Consider the following 13,533-nt stretch of genomic DNA (forward strand, 5'->3'; position numbering starts at 1 on the left):
ACTGCATGGGAGACAGGCACAGCAGAAAACTGTTTTCCCCTCCCCATGCCAGCTCCAGGACTGGTACGGAAAACCCAGGGTGACCTGGCAGGGAGAGGGAATCCACCATCATTGCTATTGCTGTCCCTGGCTCCCTGCACAGCTTGGCTGGAGTAGGATAGGAATAACTATGGAGCTCCCCCTGAACCCTGGTCAGCTGGAGGCAGTGGCAGCAGCAGGCAGGGAAGAGGAGATACTTCAGAGCACAGAAAGGAACAGAGTGAATGCTGAGAGCAGAGGAGATTATCACCTGCTGTGGAGATTTAAAGTCCCTACCTGCTGCTTCTGTAGCATGATCCAAAAGGCAGGGTGCAGCCATGCCACCACAACCCCTCCTATATCTGCACCTGCTCAGTTCCCATTGACTTCTGTGAGGTTCCTGATGGCTCAGTGTGCCAAGAGTCAGAACATTTTTACTTATGAATCTAAACTGAGACTTAGAAACCTAGTAGTAGGCACCTCAGTTTGAAAATATGACTCAAAGTAGGGTTTTTGGTTTGTTTGGGGGTTTTTTTGTTTTTTTTTTTGGAGGGGGTTGTAATGAAGCTCAGCTTTCAAGTTCAGCAAATGAATGTCAAGTAGCCAGTACCCACTAAGGACTCATTACAGATCACTCTAGTAACTAAAGCACAGGGGATAAGAGATGCTTCACAAGGTCTTTCAGCAGTATCAACATGAACACATCATTTTATCTCCCCACGCTTTTAACGTCAGCAAGAGATTAATGCTACAAATGACCTTCTATGGAGTTTATCCCATTTGGGTGACTACTCCAAAACCAGGTCATTCATGAAGCAGGGATAACACAATGCAATTATCACACAGAATTGGGAAGCAGGACTTCGCTGTTCTATTAATGGGTCTATTACTTTCTCTGTAACCTGAAACAAGTCAGCAAACTGTGGTGAGTTGTCTATAAAATGAAGGTACCATTTACCTGCCTGAGCACGTGTGTCAAGTTTTAATATAGCCCTTTAAAGTGAGATAGGTACTATCAACTGGAAGCTCATTATGTGCCTTGCTCTTGCACTAACATTCAATGTTTTCTCTTTATAGGACTGTAGATCCAGGAGGTAGGTCTGGTACACCCAAGTTTTCCACTTTCTCTCTTCCCTCATTCCTAGATTAACTGATCCATTTGTAGAACAATTTAACAAAAGTGATATCTCTGATAGCTTGATTCTTTGAGATTTAGTTACAGTACACAGGGTTTCTTCTTCACTAATAAATAGTTGTAACAGTCCATCCCACATTGTGGAGAGACTGATGTAAGGAGGGATAGAGAACTTGGTGAGAAGCGAGACCTTTTGCTTCATTTATAAACAGGATTTCTAAACCAGGAGCAAATTTGTAAGGGGACAAACATTGTCTGGAATGTTTCTACCCTCTCCATCATGGCAAAATGTAGAGCACAATTTTCATCATGCACTAGGCCTGCTTGCAGATGTGAACTCCCCACCCCCTATGGTGCTTTACTTTAAGTTCTGTGTGCGAAGCTCAGTGCATGCCTAGAAGAGGCATCACGTTAGTTAGACTTGGCTTGTCTAATGTCTGTATAGATCTGGTGCTTTACTGGGGTGTTTTTGGCACTTTTATCTAACAGCTGGTTGAATCAGCATTAGATAAAAGCACCAAAAGCCCTTCTGAAGCACCCAATCTATACAGACGCTGCAGAGTCCAGTCAAACTAACATGCTGCTTCTTCTGGTAAAGCGTGTTTTGGGCTGTTTTTTTTAAGACTGTCAGCAGTCTAAGATAACAGCAATACAATTACAATGAAAAAAAAAAATCACAGGGGAAACAGTGGAAAATGAGAAAGATCTGTGGAGACCTCACAGAAAAACAGGACACTGTCTCTGGGAATTATCCCGTAACACAAACTTATGCTCCCGTAGTTTATTTGAAAATATTTTGTCCCTTTGCAGAGAGAACATTTGACCTAACTTGTAATGGGGATGAGATCAGCCACTACAGGTTTTGAAACCCCTGAAGCAAGTGGTTGATCCCAAGAGGACAGACTAGAAGGGATGAAACCAGCCTCCAACTTGATCCTTTTGCTACATTGATGCTATCAGGTGACACCCCTCACATAATAATTTACAATGAACACCTGTGGATAATTTTCAGAACACATCCATTTCAGATTCTCCCTTCCTAAGGTACTTCCTTTAAAACAGCTCTCCAGAATAACCTGTCATTCTGTAATAAGAGAAAAAGGGAAGACAGGCAGTTTCATAACAGGTATCACCCATGTGGGAAACAATCCTATGGAAAGCATAGCTGCTTAGTATGGAGCTAAAGGAGAAGAATATAGCAACAGAAACAGTTTGGGGAGAAGAGAGAATCCAAATCACTTCAAAAGGTCCCAGAAAAGATCCAGGAACCCTGTTGCCCTCCAGCTGGCTCTGAATTCTTTTCCTACCACATTAAACTATGCATAATCCAGGGTTTCAATATGGCTGGAAGAGATCAAAAAGTGATTCTTAAAGCATGGAATGCTTCTATTTCCCAACAGAAATCTCACAGATTAGTTTCACATTCTATTTATAACATTTCAAGGTTTAAACCTATTTGCAGGTTAAACTCTTCTGGTTACCACCTCATAAGCAGTGGGGGGAAAATATTATTTGGAGAGGCTGAGCCCTGCCTGACCCCCAGCCCTCCCTCCCACAGAACCATTGCAGAGTGCTAGTGCTGTACAAGGCGGCAGAGTGGCTACACACCAAGCAGCGTTGGGCACTGCAGGATGGCAGCATCATGTTGTTGCTGCCATCACTGGCTGGTGTGAAAGGTGTTGGGGGGACCAAGCCCTGGCTCTACACCACCTATGCTACCACCAGCACAGCAGACATGATGTGTCTTTCAGCAGTATCAACATGAACACATCATTTTATCTCCCCACGCTTTTAACGTCCCCTCCACAACTAGAATCCCCCAAGCCATCTGCTGTTATTCAGTTTCAGTTGCCAATGATGTAATAAGTAGCATGCAAGGGAGGGGACAGATTGGATTCTTAAAATAGACTAATCCCTTACATGCTTGACAGCATCAAAACTACTCAGTGCAAAACTTCAATTCACTGTGTTGGTGGAAGTCAGGACATCACAGGACTAGTATCAGCAGGAGAAAGGGTGAAAGAAGAAAAAGACGACCACTGATGACACAGGTTGACTCCTCACCTTAAAAACATTTTAAACAACAAAAAAAAAGATTCATAAATGGACCCTTGAGGTTATTTAATCTAAATACTGACTTGCTTTGACAGCTAGCTCCCTTTGTAAATTCATAAAAACATAAGCTGCTTTATTTTTTCACTGGATCTTTGTCACAGCAGGAGAGAGCAACCCAGTTACCAACTGTCAGGATGACAGTTAGGTGTTACTGTCAAGTGCCACAAATACTGGCAGCTGACAGCTTGGTAGGATACAGGATACAAGGCTTGAGTAACTGGGTTAGAAGGAATGCTGGGAAGCACTAATGAAACATTTTCCTTCTGCTGCAAAGATAAGTTGGAAAAAAAACAATTTATGTTGAGCCCATTCATCCAAAACAGACCTTAGAAGGGCATCTCAGATTTTTTAATTCCAGCAGTTTTGACATATTTTCTACAGAAGTATGTGTTACTCTCTACCTCTGTATAAAAGGTGTGCAGTGAAAAGACTAACATGATAATGGAATTCAGGAGTAAATATACACAAAGCATGCTGCTCATCAAATCTATCTCCTGACACTTCACGACTACTCTCTGAATTTTTCTTTAGTACTTTCCAGTTACAAATGGTATACGTGATGGGGCTTCCCCTATCACTTCTTAGGTATTTCAGTTTGCTAGGTCTATTTGTTTCAATCTCCTCCCACCAAAAGGTTGTTCCCCATGCCCTTTCCTTTGCCAGAAACAAAGGAGGGAATGCAAAAGAAACACTCAGAAACCTGAAGATTGATTGGTATTTATTCCCTTGAACATTTCAACAAATATTGAATTAAATTCACAACAACATAGAAACCAGAAATTACATAATTTAAAGACACACACCCCAAAACAAAACAGGTTAAAAATAATTTCATAAATTAAAAAATTTAAAGCAGCTGTAAGTGGACATGTAGACCCTTTCTGGGCACCGATAATCTCACTCAATCATTTTCCATAAGAAAGTTAGTTTCATGTAAACTCCAGTTCCACTGAGTGAAGCCCAGCACCCAGGAGATAGTTATCAGATTCTTTTTTTCAAAGAGAAAAAACTTCCTTGATTTCTCAGGAAGTCAAAAAGCAGCAAGGTCTCTTTTAGACTGATTTGACATCTCTTTTCCTAAGGCATAACAAACGTTTTATGCAGTTTTTGAAAGTACCCAGAAAGATTCACATCATCTTTCAGAAAACACATATAATCACAAAAATAAACAAGTCATTCAGTGGAACAAGCCTACAGGTCTGAAAGCTAAAGAGAAGGACAGAGCTGGGAGCCCTCCTTCTCCCAAGGACAGTATTCTCAGCAGGATCAGGTTCTGAGCAAAACACATCAGTTTCAGCATTTTGGCATGTTTTGCCTCATCTCCAATAGCTTTTTTTGTATTTAGTTCTACCACCCTTATGTTAGTACCTCTCAACATATTTTGGACATTAAGTGCCATGTATCTCTTCCCTCTCTTCAGATTTTTTTTGTAGGCAGACCTGCTCTCCCATGGCAATCTCTCCTCAAACAAATCCTGGTAAGAACACTGAAAAGGAACGTGATGGACTAGGAACAGTCTGGCACACATCCTAAAAAGAGAACAGACCCAACTACAGGAGGAGAACATGATTTACTGATCAGGGACCTGGTTCTAATCAGTCAATCCATATCCTACTCGGCTTCCAGAAATATGGGGCATTACTCTGAAGTTTACATTTGTGTAGGTTGAAGAAGAGGGTAAAATTACATCAGCTTCTCCGAGTATACAGAACCCCAGAGAAGGATTTTACACAAATGTGTAAAAATGCAGACTACTACTACTCCTCCCAACTCCAGTAAAAGTTTAAGGCAAAAAAGCAGAGGAAGTCTTCTTCTGACCCCTGCCTCAAATCTGGATGTACCTGTTTTGATAGTGCACGCTGAAGCAATGACTTTAGGCAGTTTTTAAAAAACTGATTTAGAGACTGGTATGCTTAAAGAAGGTGTTTTAAAAGCAAGTGACAAACAGAACACTATCATAAGATTGCTACAGGTGGTGTACTAACATGTTTTAAAGTTTAAAACTGAAAAGCAAATGGGGCCAAATTTTCAAAACAAAACAGAAAACTAAACCAAACCAACACTGACTTTGTTCATGATTGTATACAATCACCTACAAACACAGGGTTCTGGTGTAGGTAAATTCCTCTGTATGAGAAAATAGGGTTCTGTTGGTGTGAACTGAGTTCACAAGTAAGGCATGGACAATTTAGGCAAAATGGCATGTGGACAACTTATAAAAGCAAAGTTCACTAGCACATTCAACTACACACAACTCATTTGTACTTTATTTACACACCCAAGCGAGATTCTATACAAGGTCCATGTGTGTGTTCACCAGGGACCATGAAAAGCTGCATGTGTAAAAAGATGGCAAGGGAAGTCCCTATGCATTAAGGGGTGCATAGGAAACAGCCATCCTTTTCTCACTCTTGAAATCATCAAAAGAGCTTTCCATATGAGCCAAAAACTTTGTTTGTTGTGTAGAGACTATGTAGAGTCCATACAAAAGAACTGTCCTGCACTCACTGTACATGTGGCATGTACATGAGTGGGCTTCCAGCATTTTTTATTGTATTCCTATTGTTATATGCAGCCAGTCTCCATTCATGGAGCTATATGGCAGGAAGTTTTTACCTCTCTCCCATACCTGTTGCAGGCAAGTGCTGCTCATTGTAGTTTATATTTTGTGTCCCAACATGTCTTTCATTAAGTTCAACAACTATCTTAAATATCATGGAATCTGTTACTACTGTATGTTGTCAAGCATCAGATGAGATTTTCCCCATAAGGCCTTTCCTATCTGAACCCTCTGATGTGTGTAGGAAAGGAAGGAGCTTACTGACAGAGTGCTACCCTACTCTAGGAAACATTTTACCCCAGAATCTCCTACTTGTCTGCCCAAAGACATCGAAAGAATCATTATCATGCATCCTGCCTGGGAAGAGACTGTTCCAAGTCCATCTGAGAGGGTACTAAAAGTTGGGAAATAAATTCTTACAGACCTTTAGAACAAACAGAGAAACAACACTTGCATATTAAAACTACATAAAAAAACTGTAAATCATATTTAAAAAATTCAAGAGACAATGGTTACAGATTATCAAAGGAAGAGACAGTTGAAAAGCAAGTGGGGTTTTTTTTCTTTGTTGGCAACAGCAATTTTGGCACAAAGGCAATTGCAGAAAGAGAGAGAAACAAACAGGCAGACAAAGTACAGAGAAGGCTTACAGATCTACCACAAGCATGCCAGAGGTCAGCACTGAAAGCACAGTCACCAATTTCCCCACCCTTCCTTCACAGGAGAGTCCTGTTTTTACTGGGAGAAAATGGCATTGACTGCTTAACACTTCATTACCATTTCCCCAGCTGAAGAACAACCTGTATCTTTCCAGCTTGTACTCTGAATATCCCCTGCAGAGTCCCTTGAGTGTGCCACATACACTCAATGGAAACTAGACAAGACCCTCAATGGAACCAAAAATTCTATCTGACAAACCACTCAACTTGGAGGTCAGGGGTTGCTTCCTAAAACTATAGCCATTGCAACACAAGGGAAGATAAATACATTTAATCCAGCTAGACGGTGTCTGCACTGTGAAAAACTGACACATTTAGCAAAGTTAACACATGCTGATCCAGTTAGTAACATCCCAAATGAAAGTGTTTAGTGTGACCTCATTGTACCTCTGTCAACTTAACCAGCTGAATGGTGTTCAAAAGTGTGAATGTCCCTTAGGCTCTACCTATTCACTCCAGCTAGTTTAGACGCAAAGAGTGTTGACAGACGTGGGAAAAAATACCAAAAAACTCCAAGCCACACAGCGCTTTACTGGAAGAGGAACAGGCTATCAATAAAAGTGCCAGAAAGCCCGGCTGAAGTGCGTGAGCTATACAAATGCTGGGCAAGCCAGGTCAAACTGATGCAATTCCTCTTCTGGGCATGCGCTGGACTCAGCACGGGGGCATGCCAAGCTGAAACTAAAGTGCTGGTTTCCCCTGTACCCATGTCTGTAAGCACCCATTGTGGCAAACTGATGAGTAAAGGAGATGTTGAGTGTAAACTGGCTAAGGTTGAGAGTGCAAATGAAGAAGTGTAAGAATCTGCTATTCTGTGAGAACCAAATGTCATCCCTGGCACAAACTGTTACAACAGTCTACTGAATAGGAGTTCTGCCTGCTTCTACCAGGGCTGAATCTGACCCAGCATTGTTGGAAAGAGGTCCAAAGGAAGTTAAGAATGTAAGGATTAGCAGTCCCACCACATCTCCCTGAGCTCCCTTCTTCCACCTTCAAAGTTACATTCATTTTGCACTTCCATCAAATGCACAGGCTTGGCATATTACACTTCCCTTCTTTTACTGATGTTGCAATCAGTTTACACTCACATCATCCCTGAAGTTGGTTTCAGATGTTTATGAGATTTGACACTGCTAATGCTGTGTGGCATTTAATGGAGTTTGGCCCAAAGGGAGACTTGGAAAAAATGGCTTTGACCCAGAGTTTCAATTTAGACAGGCACATGCTTACAGTACTGGTCTACTCTACAGTGTACACAAACTTTAATTAACACAATTTAATAAATTACAGATAGACATACACACAAGCACAAGTCATTTGTGCTTCAAAAAAAAAAAAAAAAATCAGGAGTTTAATGGAGATGTATCCTGCAACACCCCTATCGTTACCTGTGAATAAAACCCCAACTTTTTACTGCATTTCCCAACCTAGGAGTCTAAAGTTAAATCTCTTTTTTAAAGCAAACAAGCAAACAAACCCACAGAATCATAAACACTAGCCACAAACTTCCTGACCCAACCAGCAGGAACAGGATCCAAAAAGTAGATGGCTACACTATATATGGCTACAAAAGCGGAGAACTGACCTGCAGTTAATGAAGCTGCAGCAAGCTTTTCAGCACTGCTTTTAGCTAGCATCTTCCTGTTCCTTCTATTCTGCCCTGTAGAGCACTAAGATATACTTAGAATTTCCTTCATGTTGGTTAAAAAGGTATATGAAATCTCACCTGAAAATGACTTTGGTATGGGAGATAAAGTAGTGCAAATCTCTCTCTATTGCTAAATCTACATGTGAATACATACAAGCATGCAATGCAATGCTGCCCTACAGGCAATCCCGATGCTTATTTTAACAGTAAACTAACCTGGATGGGGTTTTTTCCCCCCACATAGTTGGTGCTATGCATAGGGCAACATGCATCTCTATGCTCCCTTTGAAAAGCCAGAATTTTACAAGTTATACAATAGGACTCCCTTTCAGTACAACAGCTGAAGCAAAGAGAAACAGGCAGACATCTCAACTTTTCTTTCTAGAGAAAATACATCCTGTTCTGTTCCTCTCATGAACTCAAATCACAGATCTGTCAATAGGGTCATGGCAGGCATGTAACAACAAATTCAGATTTTTATTTATTTGGTCATACGTGTATAGCAAAACATAGCCTAGCCTAATGTGTTATTTCTTTGCTATTTTCTGAATATCTGTTTACAACTAGAGTTAGTTAGTTTATGTATCTATTGCAATAATTACATCAGAGCAGAGAGCATCTCTGTGGGGGCTTGCTTTAGTAAAATGACTGACAAATCAGGCTTAGCCTTTCTTTTGCCTGCTTCCCTACACCAACCTCTATATAATCTTTGAACATCCCGAAGGTGTGTTCAGAGGAACAGTTATTTTTTCCATTCTTCATAAAGGCTAGGTCCCATATAAAAATTCCCCTTATTTTTAGAGAAAAGCCTGTTGTTGAGAAGAGACAGGATCTTTAAATGTACTTCCCTTTTTTTTTTTTTTTTAAAGTTAAAGCAGTTCTGGACACTACACCTGTCTGAGACATCAAGTCTATTTTTATGATTTTACTCTGACATTCTCCTTTATACCCTCTACTCTTTTGCTACATAGAAATCCTACATTAATGAAAAAGGAAACTGAAAAACTAGTTACATGTGACGTACAGTCAAATATGCAAGTAAAAAAAAACAAAAAAAATCTGTCTAATCACATTCAGCTATAATTTTAGGCATGCTTTGTAACAAAAATAAAAGCAGATCAAAGAATGATTTAAGCTAAATAGGTGTTAAAGATGTTTTTAAGCTAGCATTGTAATTGCGTATCTTTTGCTTGTCAAACAAAAATAAAACCAACCAATTAGTCCCACTCTCCTCGAAGAAACTGATTTAGTTTTTCCACAGAATTCTGGCACGTAGGCTGGAAATCAACTCTATCCCTCTTTCCCTTTCCAAGTACCTTAAACTGCAGTCTTGAACAATGAAAAACTGAGGGTTGGGCCAAATGTAGCATAAACAGAACATTTCTCCTGTGATAGAAGGAATCTGAGTTTTAACCTACAAGCTGGATATCTTTAGCAGTGAAGCACATGCTTTCACAACCCAGTTCCCAAAGCCACTGCCAGGAGTTTGTTCTGGCAGCAAAGGGAGAGCAACATGACCTGCTAGCACCAAAGAGCTCAAGAATTTAAAGATGGTTCCCTTTAGCTGCGGAAGACACCAAGAATCCTAAAGTAGCCACAATCCAAAAACAGCAAGGTCTTCTATTCAGATAGCAGATTAAATGAGCAGCTTGGGAGGATGAGGTACAGTACCTAGCATTCAGACAAACACAGAAATCCAATTTCAGGCATTACATTAGCCCATCAGAGAGACCTTAATGCTACTAAAACTAAATCTGCAGATTTGCAGAGTAGGCCTTTTTACTTGGGTCCAGTCCAAGAAAATCCTGAACTGAATATCTGTGTTTACCTAGAATGATTTCAGGCAATGCCCTTGAAAGAACTGGAAATGTCCAGGTCCCAAAGCCACCACGCAAAAGAACATATTCAAGCTTTTATACAGCATCAACATTTCACACAAGTTATACAGCTTACATAGTTGAATCGTTTTAAAGCTTTATTGGTCAACAGGCTGCCAACAGAACTCCCCCAGGATCTGCACAAGAACCTCTGACTGGACATAGAGAAAGGGAACACCAAAAGCCATCAACTGACACATGAAAAAGGAGTCCAAAGGATTTTGGGCTACCTGGTGCCCAACTGAGGAAACTGTACTTTGCAGGCGCTGGCTTGCCACCCTAACTCTGTCAAAGAGGCCGAGAGAGTACTGCACCACCCTGCCAAAGAAGGAAGCGGAGCTACCTGGGGTTCTCTCTGCTGAAGTGGCTGTGGAATTCGTCCGGCCAGCTCCATCACTTGCCATCGTGTCCTGCAAGGATCCTTTGCTGTCCTGTAAGATTAATGAAAAGAAAAAACAAATCAGAAAATAAAATGCATAAATCTTGAAATGATTGATTTTTAATTGGGAGCAGAATGTTTTACATATTGAACACAGTCAACTGCGAAGGCAGCCCTCTGGAACAGTGGCATGCATTTATTCATGGAATAAGCAGGGGATGGACCCAACAATCAGGTGGAGGATCCAGCCATTCAAATGCTCTTTCCCCATGCTTCCTCATCAGATTACTTAAATTCTGAAGATCAGTTTATGCATCTGAAAAACCCAAGAGATATGTCTGAAGTTTGAGACATCTTGCAATTCCTGTGAGCAACAAACAGTTAGGACTTCATTTTCTGCAGGGAAATGAAAATCACCTGCTCTATTTCAGTGAAACATTTTCAAACTAGAAATGTTGGTCAACTCTGTAATTCTTATTCTTCTAGTGTTGGCATACCTGTAGTAACTACTTCAGTTTACATGAAATTGATACCAACATCCAATATGGGATCAAACAATTGAGTCCCACAAAAAAATGACAACAGTGATTATAGGATTACTCTTAAATTTACCATTTTATAATGGCATGGCATTTAAAAAGAATAGGATATATTAATGAGTTTTCATTTTTGGCAAACACATGTTCAAAACCCTCAATCCAACATTTGAAATTGAAATAAAAAGTTACCTTTCCTGACAGAGGACCCACTGCTGGCCTCTTCCTTTGAGCATAACCAGAGAGTCGATAACAGTAGTGAGGTTTACAGTAGAATTTACCTGCAGACAGAACAAGAGAGATAAAAGTAATGAGGAAACCACAGCAGGTTACACAGTATAACACTTCATCTCCATTCCCTTTGCCCCTGCCCTGTTTACCACTATACTCAGAGTAACACACTGAAGTTTTAACTCAAGTCCTTCACTCCCCCTCCCTATAACAGCTTCTCTCCCACTGGGTGCCTGACAGCCATTTAGCTAACATCCAATCACACACCAAAGCAGAGCTGGGAGGCCTGCGTGGTATCATACACTAACAATACAGCAGTGTGTGTGGAACAAAGACATTGTCACATGAAAAGTTGGCAGAAACAGCTCTGGAAAAAGCAAGAATGAATACAACTGGCAGAGGAATGAGGGAGAAGACTATGTTAACTCCAAAGAAACCATCTCTGATAATATAGTGACTACTCCTAAAAGGAAAGTCTACCTAAATTGTGCCTTTCCAATCAAGAGGTTTTACAGGACTACTGAGCAAGCTAGTCTGTACTCACCTAGACAAAAAGTCCTACAAGCACTCTGCATGAACATACCTCAGTCCTGCCATGTGAATTCTACTGCTTTTCTCATTGAGTTACTACCTACACCTTTATCTTAATTTAAAGCAGCTTCTCCTAATCCAGGCTGGTCCTTTCTGCTTCAAAGTCCTCTCTGAGTCTGACCAGTTTTGCTTTTTAAGATTTGGGAGATGTTTGGAAGGCCTACAGCTGCAACTGCAGTTTAAACCCTTGTTTTTTTCCTTGCTTTTAAAAAGCAATTAAAAACGCATTGGGTTCAACTATTAGAAGTCTATAAACACCTTCTTTTGAGAGGAAAAGGTAACAGCATCTCTCATGCAAGAGGTCCCTGCTCAAAAAAAACCAAACAAACCATTTTTTTTTTTATATTGACAGTCTCTCTAAAAAGTGCTCTGCATCTAACCTTCCCTTTCAGGGTAACATTTCTAAGAAACACATGTGAGACAGCTCTGGAAACATAAATCCTGATACTTTCTTAGTTCCTTGCAATATGGTTTTATACCTGAGCACAGCATCAAGAATATTGGTCTTTTGACAGGTAAAATTCAGATAAAGGGGTACACAGTGTTTCTTTTATAGCTCCATAAATGCAGTTAATGTCATGGACTACAGAATTCATTTGTTAACCCAAACAGATGAGTAATACATTAATAGCTCTATTATTTTCTCTCTCAGAAAAACCTTAGAGTTAAGTACTGTATACTTTTTAATCTGCCCCAAGGATTCTTAGGTACTGTACCACAGAGTTTATCTGGATGCTCCTAGTCACTGGGTGTGTCTAGACATGCATTAATGTGCTTTTTCTAATGCACATTAAATTTAATACCTCCAGGCACCTATACACAAGCCCTGAGGCTTTTCTGATGTGCTGGAATTCCAGCGCATCAAAGCAGACTCTATTAATCCCACTGAAGCATGGCAGTTGCTGCGCTCCAGCAGCCTCCTGCATCTCATGCATCAGTGTCCCCATGTTTAAAAGTGGTGGTGGGAGTGCTTGAACTAAAGCTTGTTTGATGAGCTTTAGTTCAACCACCCACACTGTCATTTTTAAGCACAGGAACACTGATACAGGGGACGTGGCGGTGCCTTAATTAGAATGGCTCTGGAAGCCACTCCAATTAAAGCACTGCTTTCCCTGACCCCCAGAGCCCATGCAAGGGTGCCCTCCAACGTGAGGTACTAAATAAATGTAAATTAGGCTGCCCTAATGTGCATTAGCAAAAACACATGCCTTTTTAGCGATGCTTAATGTACACTGCCTATTTTACTGTACATTAGCACTTTTTTATGCAATGCTTTAATGTGTAATAAAATATACTACTGTGCATTAAAGCGTATGTGTAGACATACCCACTATAGATATAAAGTTGCTAGAAAAACCAAGAAAGCTTGGGTAACAATGGTACTGCTATGCAGAAGGGTCTCAACTTTGTGTTAGCCTCATTATACCTAGATGAAGCCAAGACTGGAGCTTGCTTAATTGCTGGCAAAAGACTGAGTAAATGCTTGCTAGAAACCATTTTTACTGTGGCAATTGAGACACCCAGTTTATTAGCACTAAAATTTCTAATCAGAGCATTCTATCACATACAGGCTACTGGTGAACGGTGAGTGTGTAGAAGTAACCATTTTCTTCATCTTTAATTACCAAATAGGCTGTTGGTTTGCTTTGTTTTTATGAGGATTTCAAGAGTTACCATTGGCCAATTGTTCTGACAAAGCAAGTTTGTGAACCTTCAGGCATGTT

At 40.5% G+C, this 13,533-nt stretch overlaps 1 protein-coding gene across 15 annotated transcripts in view; it reads right to left on the minus strand.

The window, feature by feature from the left end:
- The window catches only part of MICAL3 (microtubule associated monooxygenase, calponin and LIM domain containing 3), a 231,236-nt gene that overhangs the window by 87,137 nt on the left and 130,566 nt on the right, over positions 1-13,533 (minus strand). For all 15 annotated transcript variants that reach the window (XM_090043473.1, XM_090043486.1, XM_090043484.1 and 12 more), the window contains 2 exons: positions 11,180-11,268; positions 10,416-10,503 (listed from right to left, as the gene is read on the minus strand). In XM_090043473.1, coding sequence (XP_089899599.1) covers positions 10,416-10,503; positions 11,180-11,268 — 177 coding nt within the window. The remainder of the gene's footprint in view (positions 1-10,415; positions 10,504-11,179; positions 11,269-13,533) is intronic.

Source organism: Crocodylus siamensis, chromosome 4, assembly GCF_052110815.1.
Source record: "Crocodylus siamensis isolate JL-2025a chromosome 4, ASM5211081v1, whole genome shotgun sequence".
NCBI lineage: Eukaryota > Metazoa > Chordata > Crocodylia > Crocodylidae > Crocodylus > Crocodylus siamensis.